The sequence below is a fragment of the Phoca vitulina genome, unplaced genomic scaffold (genome assembly GCF_004348235.1).
Source record: "Phoca vitulina isolate PV1807 unplaced genomic scaffold, GSC_HSeal_1.0 scaffold4, whole genome shotgun sequence".
Classification (NCBI taxonomy): Eukaryota; Metazoa; Chordata; class Mammalia; order Carnivora; family Phocidae; genus Phoca; species Phoca vitulina.
Window position 1 is genome coordinate 12,147,563 of NW_022589707.1, and position 13,470 is coordinate 12,161,032.

A 13,470-nucleotide genomic window follows, 5' to 3' on the forward strand; every position below is an offset into this window, starting at 1 on the left:
CTTTCAAAAACCTTTCCTGTAACAGCGTCTTCTGAGAGCTGGTGGCCGAGGTGGCGCTCGAACTCTGAGCCCCATCTCTGGCTCTACCTCGTGCAACTCTGGGCGGGTCATATCTAGAGTTGACCTTCTACTCAGAGCCTTATTTTTAGATAAGGAAATTTCAGTGAAGAGAGCTGAAGTCACTTGTCCAAGTTTATACCACAAATCATGGATTGAATCTGTTTATTGGCCTTCTACTACATCAGTGAAGTACTAGTTTACCCCCAAACTTCCAAGAACACAGTTTGATTCTGCCTCAAAATAGTCATCATCATCATCACCATCACGGTGACTGCCCTGAGGGGTGATGCTAATGGGTCCACTTAGTCCAGAAAAGGGCTTTCAGGCAAGTTTTACTTTCACTGCCCGCAGCAGGAGGAAGAAGGAAAGTGGGGGACTAAAGGAGAATAAGGGGCTGAGAGAGAAATGGCCTACTGTGAATCTCAAAGAACATAGAGTAGGCGGCATTTCTCTAAGAGCGTCCAAGAGCCGCCTCATCAGGCTCTCCTGGACACTTGCTAAGTAAACTGCAGATTCCTGCTCCCCACTCTCCCAACCTCAACCTTCTAGATTTGAATTTTTAGGGATGGAGTCAAAGAATTCCACTTCAAGGAAGTCCCCTACAAAATTCTTATACCATCTAGCCTTTGAGAACCACCTGGTTAATCTGCTTGGTGTTTTAAGAGTATAGCTGTATGTACTTGGGATCAGTGATAGAGTTTACCCATGATATGATCATGTGCTAGTTCTAATTTGTGGTATGGTTCTGAGAGAGTGTTCTTTTTTAAGATTTATTTACTTTAGGGGTGCCTGGGTGGCTCAGTAATTAAGTGTCTGCCTTCGGCTCAGGTCATGGTCCCAGGGTCCTGGGATTGAGCCCCACATCGGGCTCCCTGCTCAGTGGAGAGCCTGTTTCTCCCTCTCCCACTCCCCCTGCTTGTGTTCCCTCTCTCTCTCTCTCTCTGTGTCAAATAAATAAATAAGATCTTAAAAAAAAAAAAAAGATTTATTTATTTGGGAGAGAGAGCACGCGAGCGAGCATACATGTGGGTGGGGGGTGGGGAGAGATGGAGGGAGAGAATCTGAAGCAGACTCCCTGCTGAGCGCAGAGCCTGATACAACAGCGGGGCTCCATCTCACAACCCTGAGATTGTGACCTGAGCTGAAGTCAAGAGTCAGACACTTAACAATCGACTGAACCACCCAGGTGCCCCATGAGAGAGTGTTCTTGAATGTCAAGTGGTATTGCTCCAGGACAGTTGCTTGGAAGGGGGACAGACCAACAAAGCGCAGTACTGAGTACCAAATGGCTAAGCAAAACCAACCCTCCCTCACACATTCCGGCACAGGAGGGGTCTGCAGAGCCCTCTACAGTGAAACTGCTAATTAAAGCTAATTAAAAGTGCCAGAGACCAGAGCTTGATGGAAATCAAGCGGGAAAGACAACCAGAAAAAATAAAGGAAAAGAAAACGTCTGAGAGCTAAGAGCCTAATTGAAAAATGAAATCATATTTTAATTAAACAAAGCAAACAGAGACCCAATATTTACCAAATGAGAACCCTGATTTCACACGGCTAAGATTTCACATGTTGGACTGACCTAAGTTTGAATCCTAAAACTCTTATCATGTAAACTGAGAATTTGCTTAGCCTCTTTAAGCTTTAGTTTTTTTCATCTAGAAAATGAGGTCATAATAATTACATATAGAGTTTCACATAGGGTTTCAGGGAGGATTCAGTGAACCAGTATAGGCAAAGCACTTCTTATGGTTCATCTCATGTACTGAGATCAATTATATAACAGTAGTAATACTTGCTCTTATATCATCACTGCAAGAAAGTGCTAGGCCTGTAGGTAGTTTATACTCAAGTTGGTTGTCTTCTAGAAGCTGTCCTTGTTTCGGTGAAAGTAGGGTGGAGTCAGAAGTCTAGGCACATGTTTACTTCTTGGTAATGTACTTATATTTAGCTAAGGATGCTCTATGAAACATACATGGAAATTCATATTTATCAAACACTCTGAAACGCAAATCACATTCATGAACATTTTAGATTGCTGTAACAGAGCAGCACAGGGGAAAAAAATCCCACCCAGAAACCAAAAACAAAACACAATTATGGTAACTAGTCATAAGAACCGTCTAATGAGAAAGGCGCTGGGAGGAAGTCTGGCCTTGATACGGTTTGTCTGAGGTTGTGGCTCTGTTTTCATAGCTATAGCAAATGCGCCTGTTTCCTACGTTTAAGCACCAAAATTAAACACTATATCTTCATTTAGAAAACAAGAAAGGTCAGCTTCCAGCCTCAAGTTTTTCAGTAAGAATTCTAATAAAGTCAGTAAATGATCATTCTTGGGCTTGAGTCAAGAACAAGCTTCATATCTTTTTAGTACATATCTTTTCAGCAAAATCATTTCCTGGCAGAAAAATGGCCTCGCTGGGTGAATTAATTTAATTTCCTAACTGTGACGACTACAGAGGTAGTGCAGGGTATATAAATAGCACAATTTGATGAGAGATTTTGGGCAAGTCACTTCTGATTTCCAGTCCTTGGGATCTTTATTGGAAATAATACCGCCTTGTCATCCATGCTAATCTCAGAATCATTCCAATTCCAGAACATGTGCCACAAAGGGAAGACTGCAACTATCTGCCAAGAATCTTGAGGACCCCTAAATTATACATTGACATGATATATGTACAAGGTATGGTGACATTAATTGAGCATAATCAAAAGAATTCTTACTTAATCAAAGCCTTACATATAAGATATGACCAATCAAACATCAGTATGGACAGGTATTATTTTTAAGAGCTTTATAAATACTCATTTTGGGGGGTACTCTATGGGGGATAAAGAGCCCTCATTAAACAATTTGTGATCAGTTAATTGCTAGAAGGTATGGAACCTACTATGAGTGCAATAAACACAGAAAAAGTAGATCAGTAGAAAGAGGGATGGTCAGAAACAGCGTAGCAAGGTCAAATGAAGTTAATTAGGGAGATGTAATATTATTTAAATCTACTTACACAAAATTTTAAAGAAAATTTTCTCAGAGATCAAGCATACAAATTTTGTTTTATTATTAAATTTTATTAATGGGTATATTTCCTTCTACCCGGCAGCAAAAGCTATTTAACCCATCATATTTCCCAATTTACTGTGGCCCCCAGGAAAGTCAGGGCTAGCTTTGTATAACCATTAAATTCAAGAGATACAACAGAATTTTTAGGGGGTACCACCATTAAAAGAATTTTGGTTGCAGACTAATATCTCCTAAATAAATCCACATGATTAATAATCTTGAGTCAAAAATCTGGAGTTTTACAGGTAAAGGTTTGAGAAAAGGGACAGGTTTATTCCAGGACTGGAGAAGCAGCTAAGACCAATGGCAGAATAAAGGTGGGAAAAAAATAAGCAGAGAAAAGAATATGAAAAAAAATATATATGTAATTTTTCAGAAACAGAATTGCTCTTCTGGCATTCAAATAACATTTTATTTAATAGGTGGGGGCATTTCCTATTTTCAGCCGAATCACCTCCAAAGCCTACTTTAGAGGCAGTACCCACTCTCGATTCCCGTGAGTGATGGGGATTCAGGGGACCAGAGATACTCATCTGTCTGGATGTCTGTGGGTGTTTCCAGTAGATGGCAGCATGTCATTGCTAATTCCTGTCAGGCTACACCCTGGTCAGTCCAAAGAGGAAAACCCATACCTTTCCTGCAGAAAACCAAAGGGCTGTTCCTGGTGCAAGAGGTTTGGGGGAAGGAAGTCGGCCTAAACAGCCGCCTTGGAAGAAAATTCAACATGCTCAGACATGCCAGAGATCATTCTTGGCCTTAGATACAGCACAAGGTCAAGGATGAAGCACAGATCTGAACCGATATATCTTAAGTCTCTAGGCTGAATCTAGTCACTCAGTCTGTCACCTGGAGGAAGGCACCTTAACAGTTTGCCTCAAAGAGTCGTCACAGAGGTTAAAATGGGAAGATGCTTTAATTTACTGGTAAGAAAGGTGCTACATCAATTCATGGGGAAAGGACCACTTCTGAGCAGGCAGCACATTCATGCCCGGTCCTTTTCCGCTCTTGTACCTCCCCTATCCTCTTATGGCCTTTACATGCTGGCGTTCCCCAGGGCACGTTCCTCTGTCCACAGTGCCGATTCCCTCCAATGGTTTCAAACCACAGCCCGAGGCTGATGAGTCCCCACATCTGTTTCAGCTCCTCCCACCCCCGGCTTCTAGCTCACATGTCTGGTTGCATGTTAGCCATCTCCACTTGGAAATCTCACAGGCAACTTACACTCGTCACATCCCCTGATGATCTCCATCAAACCTCCCTCTCCCTTCTCCTGGAGGCTTATCTTTTTAAAAAAAATATCTAATTGGCCTTTTCAATGATTTCTGAATTGGGCAGCATCCTATCTAGCAAATGGAAGGGTGCTCCTACGACCCACTTAGATACCCATGTCAGAAAGTACCCTGATTCCTTTTTCTTTATTCTCATAGTCAGTCACTCCCTAAATCCTGCCAATTTTAGCTCCTACGTATTTCTCAACTGCATGTCCTCCATCTCCCCCAGTGCGGACCTGGTTCAGGCCCTATACCATCTTGACAATCACCTTCCACTTGGTCTGCAAGGCCTGAGGTTTATCATCCTCCTATCCACTTCCCACCTAGCTGCTCACGTAACCTACTTAGAATACAGATCTGCCATCTTCCTCTTCCGTTGACTCCATTTACTCTACAGGATAAAGTCCGAACACCTTAACATTTCCCCGACAAGCATCTTCTACCACTCCCTTCCTCAAGCATCTGCCCCAGTCACCCTGAACTGCCCTCTCTGTTCCAAATGGCTCCCTCCCCACCCTGGATAACTCTGTTTCAGATTAATATGAAGCATCACCTCCTCCAAAAATTCTGCCTTGATCTCCTACCTCCCTGATGGATTGGGGGAACTAAAAAAGTTAGATATTTCCAACCCAAAGTCCCCCCACAGATGTAAGTATAAAACATGGGCCTAAACAGCTGCGTTGGAAGAAAATTCAGCATTCTCAGCCATGCCAGAGATCATTCTTGATCATTCTTGGCCTTAGATACAGCACAAGGTCAAGGATGGAACACAGATCTGAACTGATATATATTCAGTCTCTAGGCTGAATCTAGTCACTCAGTCTGTCACCTGGAGGAAGGCACCTTAACAGTTAGCCTCAAAGAGGAATCAGAGAGGTTAAAATGGAAAGATTTCTTTCTCGTTTGGTTCCCAGATTCCAAATGGTTCCTTCTTTACTAGTGGGATTTTTCTGTTGGCTACTGTGAAGATGTTCCTACGTATGTGTATTACACATAGAAGATACAGGGCTTTACTGGTTAAGTAAATATATATAGAACAGCTCCAAAGCTAAACCAGAGTTGCTGGAAGGGGGTCTACGGCTGGAGGAGGGAGGGGTGGGGCACGGAGGAGCAGAGACTGCCCTTCCTTAAAAATAAAACCATTCAGAGTCCTTCTAAGAGACATCACAACTCCTCTTCATCATGGGAAACACATGTTGAATAAATATGCTGGGAAGAGCAGGGCTTTCTTAGTAGCCATTCAATGAGAAAAGAGAGGGTGCCTATTTGGTCTTTTATATATCACACCAGAAACACTCTAATTGCATTTTTGTTTGTCATGAATGCATCAGACCCTACCACAGAATTGAGCAGTGTGAAGCCTGTTCCCAGAGCTTGTTTCTGCACTAGGTAAGCTGTGTAGAGAAGATTAAGGAGTGCAAACCAAAGCATTTCAGCCCTCTTGTCAGGCCCACCAGTGCCCCAATTCTCTATCCGGAGCTAATTTAATCTACTAGCACCATTTGACACAGATGAAGACACTCTCCTCTTAAAACACTTGTTTGTGGGACACAGACCTCTCTCCTGCTATTTTCCCTGCTCCTTCTCAGGTTCCTTTGCTGGTTTGTCCTCAGCACTCCAATATCTCAACAGTGGAGTACCTACCCAAGGCCCAATTCTTGGATGGCTTCTCTTTTTTCTCTGCTTGTGTTCTCAGTAAGATCTCATCTCTCACTCCATCTCATGGCTTTAAATCCCATCTACCTGCTGATGATTCCCAAACTCCTATTTCCAGCCCAGACGTCTTTCCTGAATACAGATTTATACATTCAGCTCTCTCTTCACGATTTCTATTCAGATGTCTAATGTGCATCTCAAACTTAGTATTTCCAAACCCAAACTCTTGATACCCACCCCCTTCCTATCTGCCCTATTGCCACCTCCCCAAACTCAACCTTTCTGGCTCATTTTCATTTTAGTAAATCAAAACTCCATCCTTTGAATTGCTCAGAACAAAAACCTTGGAGTCACCGGTTTACTTCCAATCCCTCAGCAAATCCTGTCAGCTCTACTTGTGAAATATATCCTAATCTGACCACTTCTCATCTTCTGCAGTGCTGCCATCTTGGTTTGAATCACCACTATCTTTCCCCTAGGTTATTGCAGTAGTTTCCTGACAGCTCCTTCTGCTGTTGCTCTTGCCTGCAACCTCCCCTCCCCAAATGTCTACTTACAAGATAGTAGCCAGGAGCGATTCTTTACAATGTAAGTCACATTATGGCAGTCTTCTGTTCCAAGCCATCTGATAGCTTCCTACCTCACTCCAAGTAAAAGCCAATTTACTGCAACGGTCTTCAAGATCTCAGCTTCTTAGATGAAACCTGTGACCTCTGACTCTTCCTTTTGCTCATTCACTTCAGCCAAACATACTGGCCTTTCTGCTGTTCTTTATTTTTTTATTTATTGTTTTTCTTCTCTTTCTTTTATTTTTATTTATTTTTTATTTTTTTTTAAATTTTATTATGTTAATCACCATACATTACATCATTAGTTTGCTGTTCTTTAAATGCCAAGCGTACTTCTCCCTCTGGCTCTTTCCTCTTACATGTCTTTTCCTAGTATGCTTTTCCCCTGGATATCCATATGGCTTGTTCCCTGTCTTCCTTTAGGTCTTTCCACAAATGTTACCATATCATTAAGGGCTTCCGTGACCACTCTAAAATTGTGGGTTACCTTCATTATCCCCTGGCATACTCTCTTCCCCTTTCCGTGCCTGATTTTTCACCATAGCATATATCACCACCTGAGATATTTTATATTTTACTTATTTATTAGTCTGTCTTAATTGCCTGAATTACAATAATGTAAATTCCATAAGGGCAGGACCTAAAGAGAATACACACTCAATAAATATCAGTTGAATGAATGAACGAATGACTAAAAGGGTGAGGAAGCTTTCTTATGTGTTAGAACTCCTCCCCTTATCACTTCCTGAATCTAAGCTTTCATTTCCTTATCTTTGTCGGATTTATGAGAGATGCCAGTCTAAAGAAAAGCAAAATGAGAAAAAAATCGAGGAGAGATGAAGCTTTGAAGGAGGAAAGCAGGAACTAGAGGTGGCAGGAGAGATGTAGGAGAAAGACAACTGTAAAGGGAGAGAGAGATACTGGAGGGAAAATGTGGGGAGAGCGGGAAGAACTAGGAAGAAAACTCTGGACTCATCTACTTGAATAATGGCTTCACTTAAACTACAAAGACTGTCAGATCCACTTTCGGGACTTCAGTGCCCAGCCAGACTTCTCCCGTGACGCAGTGCCTGGAATCCTGGGTTGTTTCAGAGACTCAGTTCTGGAGAAGTGCAAGGCAGCTCAGGGGAGATGATTTCTGATGAAAGGAACTAAAAAAAGCCACTCAAGAAGCCCTTCCATTTTCTAGTTAATCTGCAGTCATTTTCCAGGACAAAGTATCATCTTGAATCTGAAAACGTACAGTGGGGTCAAAAGGGTCAAAACCATAGCAAAGATCATTACCATGGGGGACAGGGTTTCTCTAATTCTGGTGATTATGCAGATTATGCTGATCCTTTGCTCACCCGAGATTTATCCTCCTACTGGAGATGAGAGTAAAGGTGTGTAGAAAAAGAGGTCGATAGCAATGCTGCAAGTAGAAGAATCAACATAAATTGAATCACTCCAGGTTCCTCTTTATTACGGAAAGGGTGTTATATTTTCTACTGGCCAGGGAGCCTATGGAGGTGAAAAACTATAAGAGCCTTGCAACTTCTTGTTAAGTAAGTTTTCTGACACATGGCAACTAGTGATTAATTACTGCATTAGAAGATAACATTCCTATAGAGATTTGCTGGAAATACAGATGCTGCCCATGCTTGATTAGACACTGCTTAAGGAACGCTGAGGCACACTGCTGCAGTCTATTATTTCTGGCTATTTTGGTATCGCTGTTATATTTATTTTACATAGCTTCAAATTCAGTGGAATTGATGGAGCCCATTTCATGAAACCTGTCCCTACCAAAAACAGAAACAGAAAAAAATAAGGCTATAAAGTGTGTCTATGTATGTTGTACGTATGAGAGCAAGAGCAAATGAGGGAGAAAGAGACAATGAATAGTAGGGATATATGGTTCCTTTTATAAAATGCTTTCTGCTCCAGGGAGATGCTGTTCCTTGTAAGCCTGTAAGAACACTGACCCATGTCAGCTAGTTAAAACTTTCAGGGTATTAAAGACAGAAACTTTGTCATTATCTAAGCCCTTCATCAACACCAAAAGAAGCCTTGATTGGATACCTATCCATTCATTCAAGACACATGATGAGCACTTACTCTGGTCCAGCACTGAGAAAACAGAAAGCATCTCAGTCTCTTGGGACACAGAAGTCTAATAAGGAAAGGTCTTCTGAGGAGTGCCTGGGTAGCTCAGTCGGTTAGGCGGCTGACTCTTGGTTTCGGCTCAGGTCATGATCTCAGGGTCGTGAGATTGAGCCCCATGTCGGGCTCCCCGCTCAGCAGGGAGTCTGCTTGGGATTCTCTCTCCCTCTCCTTCTGTCCCTCCCTGCCACACGATCTCTCTCTAAAATATATAAATAAATCTTAAAAAAAAAAAAAAGGGAGAGGTCTTCTGAACCAAGATCGGAAGGACAGAATCATCCAATGCTACATATTTATGCTGCCTATTTCCTTTCATAATCCATTAAGAGTAAAGAGCAATAGTAGCAGTACCTCTCCCAAGTGGTCACATTTCAGTCCACACCCACTGCCTTGGACATCATTCACAAATCCAACTATAAAAGGCACGGCTCAGTTGCCATTCAATTACTTCCTGAAGAAACACTGTTGGCACACAGCCCACTGATGCCAACCTCAATACCGCCCAGTCAACATTTCATTATTCAGATGCTAGTTTCTTTAGTACGTGTTCGGGCCCCATACTGTCTGCCAAAACCTGTTAATTTACTTATTTCAGCTAAATAAAAAAAATCATTTAAAAAAAGATGATTGAATTTAAGAATTATATTCCTCAGAGAATTAGTAATGCTTTTCTGTATCCCTCAGGCCTCCCTGTTCTTAACTTCCCCTTGTCAATGCTATTATGAATAGACTAATTCAATAATGAGATCATTCCCCATAAGAGCGACCAAATAAATGCAGCATTCAGTCACACCTGGTTTCCCTAATCTGAGCAAAGAAGGCTTTCTACCAAATTTAGCCTAAAATAGGGAATTTAATGAACACGCAACACACACACACATGCACAAAGGAAGAATAAGACAGGGAAGGAGGACAGAGAAGCAGAGGAACAGGGTAGCAATGGAACAACAAATGGGGGGATAGATTGGAGAAGAAAAGTTAAAAATGAAGATATATGGTTATATGCTATCAAAACAAAGATCCTAGCATATATGTCTTGATAACTGTCAACGTAATGTAATATTTCATCATTTCCTGAAAAATCTTAAAAACTGTTTCAAATTTTTCTGGAACTTCTTGAGGAATCCAAAAATCAAATGAAATGACACAGAAGTACAAATGTTAGGCAGGAGAATTCTGGGGGATTAAAAACAAATGACTTCCGGGGCGCCTGGGTGGCTCAGTTGGTTAAAGCGACTGCCTTTGGCTCAGGTCATGATCCCAGGGTCCTGGAATCGAGCCCTGCATCGGGCTCCCTGCTCGGCTGGAAGCCTGCTTCTCCCTCTCCCACTCCCCTTGCTTGTGTTCTCTCTCACGCTCTCTCTCTGTCAATTAAATAAATAAATAAAATCTTAAAAAAAAAAAAAAGACTTCCTAGCCATAAAGGAGTTTATGAACTAATTCACCAAGGTACAAACAGCAATAAAATACCAAGATACCATAATCATCGTCTATCCTCTTCAAAACTGTTTTAGCTTTCATTGAAGTACCAAAGGTCTGATGATTTAAGTAAAGTATACAGTGTTGAGACCACATGAAGAGAGAATAAAACAACCCTTCAAACTTGAAAAAGTACATTATAAAGAAACATTAAAAATTGAGATCAGCAAACTAGGAAAGAGAAAGAGTGGTCTTTAAAAGAAGAGCCTTTAAGGACATGAAGGGTGAGCATGGCTGATGATGAGTAACGAGACTGTCCCCACAATGAAAACAAGAAGAGAAGAAGGATTTCAACTGGGAAAGAGAGAAGAGATGAGGAAAAGATTCATGAAAACATACATTCAACATACGTTATTTATAAGAGAAAAAAAGGGAAAAAAATCCTAATTTTACAAATTTGCAAATGATTAAATAATGTCTAACTTATACCATGGAATATTTGTTCAGGTATTAAAAGTGATAAGTGGACCCCTGAACAATGTGGGAAGGTAGGGGTGTCAACCTCCCACACAATCACAAATCCATGTATAACTTCTGACTCCCCCAAAACTTCACTCTGAATAGCCTGCTGTTGACCAGATGCTGTACTAATAACATCAACAGTTGATGAACACGTTTTGAATATGTATTATATACTGTATTCTAATAAGAAAGTAAGCTAGAGAAAAGAAAATGTTAAGAAAATAAGGAAGAGAAAATACATTAATAGTAAGGTACGAAAAAAATCTGCATGTAAGTGGACCTGCACTGTTCAAACCCATGTCATTCAAGGATCAACTGTCCTTTCAAGAACTATTAGTGGCTTTGGGAAAAATAATGTTTTCAAAGAATGTTACTGATACGGGAAAATGCAATTAAACAAATATAAAATTACATTAACGTAGTTCCAATTTTGTACAAAGACAAGTTACATGCATGCATAATATGAAAATTCACTTGTATCCATGGTGGAGGCACAAGGCCAAGAGAAATTACACCAAATGTCATAGTCTCCAGATGAAAGGCTTATGAGTCATGTTTATTGATTTTTTTTTTTTTTTGTATTTTATGTGACATATCTTATGCAATGAGCAAATATTACTTCTAGAATAGGAAAGTTACTGAAGTTTTGTAGTAAGAAGAACTTAGGTTAGAGAACAGGAAAACTCCCTGCATAAGGGAGGTTAAACAGCCAATAGAATCGTAGAGAATTACCTTCTCTAAGACTGATGAAAATCCAATTGTTTCATTTTTTCTTAAATTAACTTTTTAAGTGCCAAGAATCCATTTTTCTAAGTGATTCTGATAGGCAATGGGATCTTGACTTTGGTACAAGGGACCAAGCCTGGTCCTTCCTCCTACCTTGCAAAGTCCAGGTCTGCCTCCCGCGACATGGTGATGTTGGTCAAATTCTGCTGCAGGACAAAGATGTTCCTACACATCTTCTTGATGCCAGACTCACTGATGCGCCTGAAGTACTGGGCACCATTAATGAGGATGCAGGAGATCAGGTGACCCAGGCCTGAGGGGCCAGCACAGAGCAGTGGCGGGGGGGGGGGGGGGGGGGGGGAAGAGAAGACAGATTAGTGTCACCTTGCATGAATTTACACATGAATTTGGAAGGATTTCTTTCTTCAAATCCTCCACAAATTTAAATGACCAAAGAAAACATATCTCTGAGGGTTGCTGCACCCACTGATCTTACAACAGTTTTGGAATATTTATACATTGTCCTAAAAGCTACAAATGGAGAGGCTTTATGCAACATATCCATTGCTCCAGCACTGCCATATATATATACCTCAAGCCACCATGTCAAGGGCTTAGAAAATATGCCAGGTTGTTATAAACTATTGAAGAGCATTGGAACTCTTTTTTTCCTGTAAAGAGATTCTGGAAGCATAGAACAACACATGCAAATACAATGATCTGTTTGGTTTCCTCTTCCTCCCACAAAAAAAGACAGGGGTGTCTTTTTGGCTCAAACATTGATTTGGAACCTAATAAGCAAAAATATGTCAGTAAGAAATTGATGCATGTGGGTTACCATTCTTCAAAGCTTCCCCTGGAACTCTAAAGCTAATCTGGCTAGTCACAAGCAGCCTACTGTCTTCATGATTTCCCTCTTCTGAAATCATAGTGCCTCCGTGGTGAAGGTTCGGGGGGAGCTTCAGGATCCATGACTCCCTCGGTCTGCAAAATGAGTTTCCCTTGACTAGGATGAAGGTAGAAAAGGGAGAGGAGGAGCATTCTCTCTTGCCTCAGCTACACTCGTGTAGTGTTGCTTCTAGACCACAAACTCACCTGTACGCGCAACTACTTAAAAGGGAAGTAAGAGGCTTTTTACTCAAAGAAAAAGAAACACACATATGGATTTTACATTTAAAGCCACTGACTGATGTGAAAAATCTCTCTAGGTCAAGTCTGAGTGTGATTTTACTGAGCCCATAACTCTGGGTATAATTTTGTTCTACCATGGTAAAAGGCAATCTGCCTACGTGAAGGTAATGAGGGGGGTGTTTGTAGAGAATAGTGAATAATAATAAATATATTAAATAAGTAAATTTAGGGGTGCCTGGGTGGCTCAGTCAGTTAAGCTTCCTACTCTTGATCTCAGCTCAGGTCTTGATCTCAGGGTTGGGAGTTCAAGCCCCGTGTTGGGCTCCATGCTGGGCATGGAGCCCACTTGAAAAAAAAAAAGTAAATTTATATAATAAGTACACATAATAGATTGTAATAATAATTAAAAATAAAACCCAGTAGAAGTCTGCTTTATATTTTTACTATACACTGGCAATTTCAAATAATATCTGTGATAAAATGCTCTTTTCTGCCACACCAAAGAAGACTGAGATCCTGTCATCCCCATTCCCCACCCTTTGGGAAATTCAGTATTATACTTTGTGAATTTTGAGAGTGGTATTCACAGAGAAATAGCTAGAACTTTTTATTTTTTTATTTTTATTTTTTAAAGATTTTATTTATTTATTTGTGAGAGAGAGAATGAGAGAGAGCATGAGAGGGGGGAGGGTCAGAGGGAGAAGCAGACTCCCCGCTGAGCAGGGAGCCCAATGCGGGACTCAATCCTGGGACTCCAGAATCATGACCTAAGCTGAAGGCAGTTGCTTAACCAACTGAGCCACCCAGGCGCCCTAGCTAGAGTTTTTTAAACAGAAGGTCTCCAATTCATGATTTCTTCATCTCTTTTCTACATCAGAGGTTATACCCGTATTTCAAGAAGATGTTGCTA

General features: G+C 41.0%; 1 protein-coding gene across 1 annotated transcript in view; it reads right to left on the reverse strand.

Annotated features, from left to right (window-relative positions):
• Positions 1–13,470, reverse strand: part of EXOC4 (exocyst complex component 4) — a 731,914-nt gene that overhangs the window by 42,014 nt on the left and 676,430 nt on the right. The window contains exon 17 of the mRNA XM_032401540.1: positions 11,583–11,742. Within this exon, the coding sequence (XP_032257431.1) occupies positions 11,583–11,742 (160 nt within the window). The remainder of the gene's footprint in view (positions 1–11,582; positions 11,743–13,470) is intronic.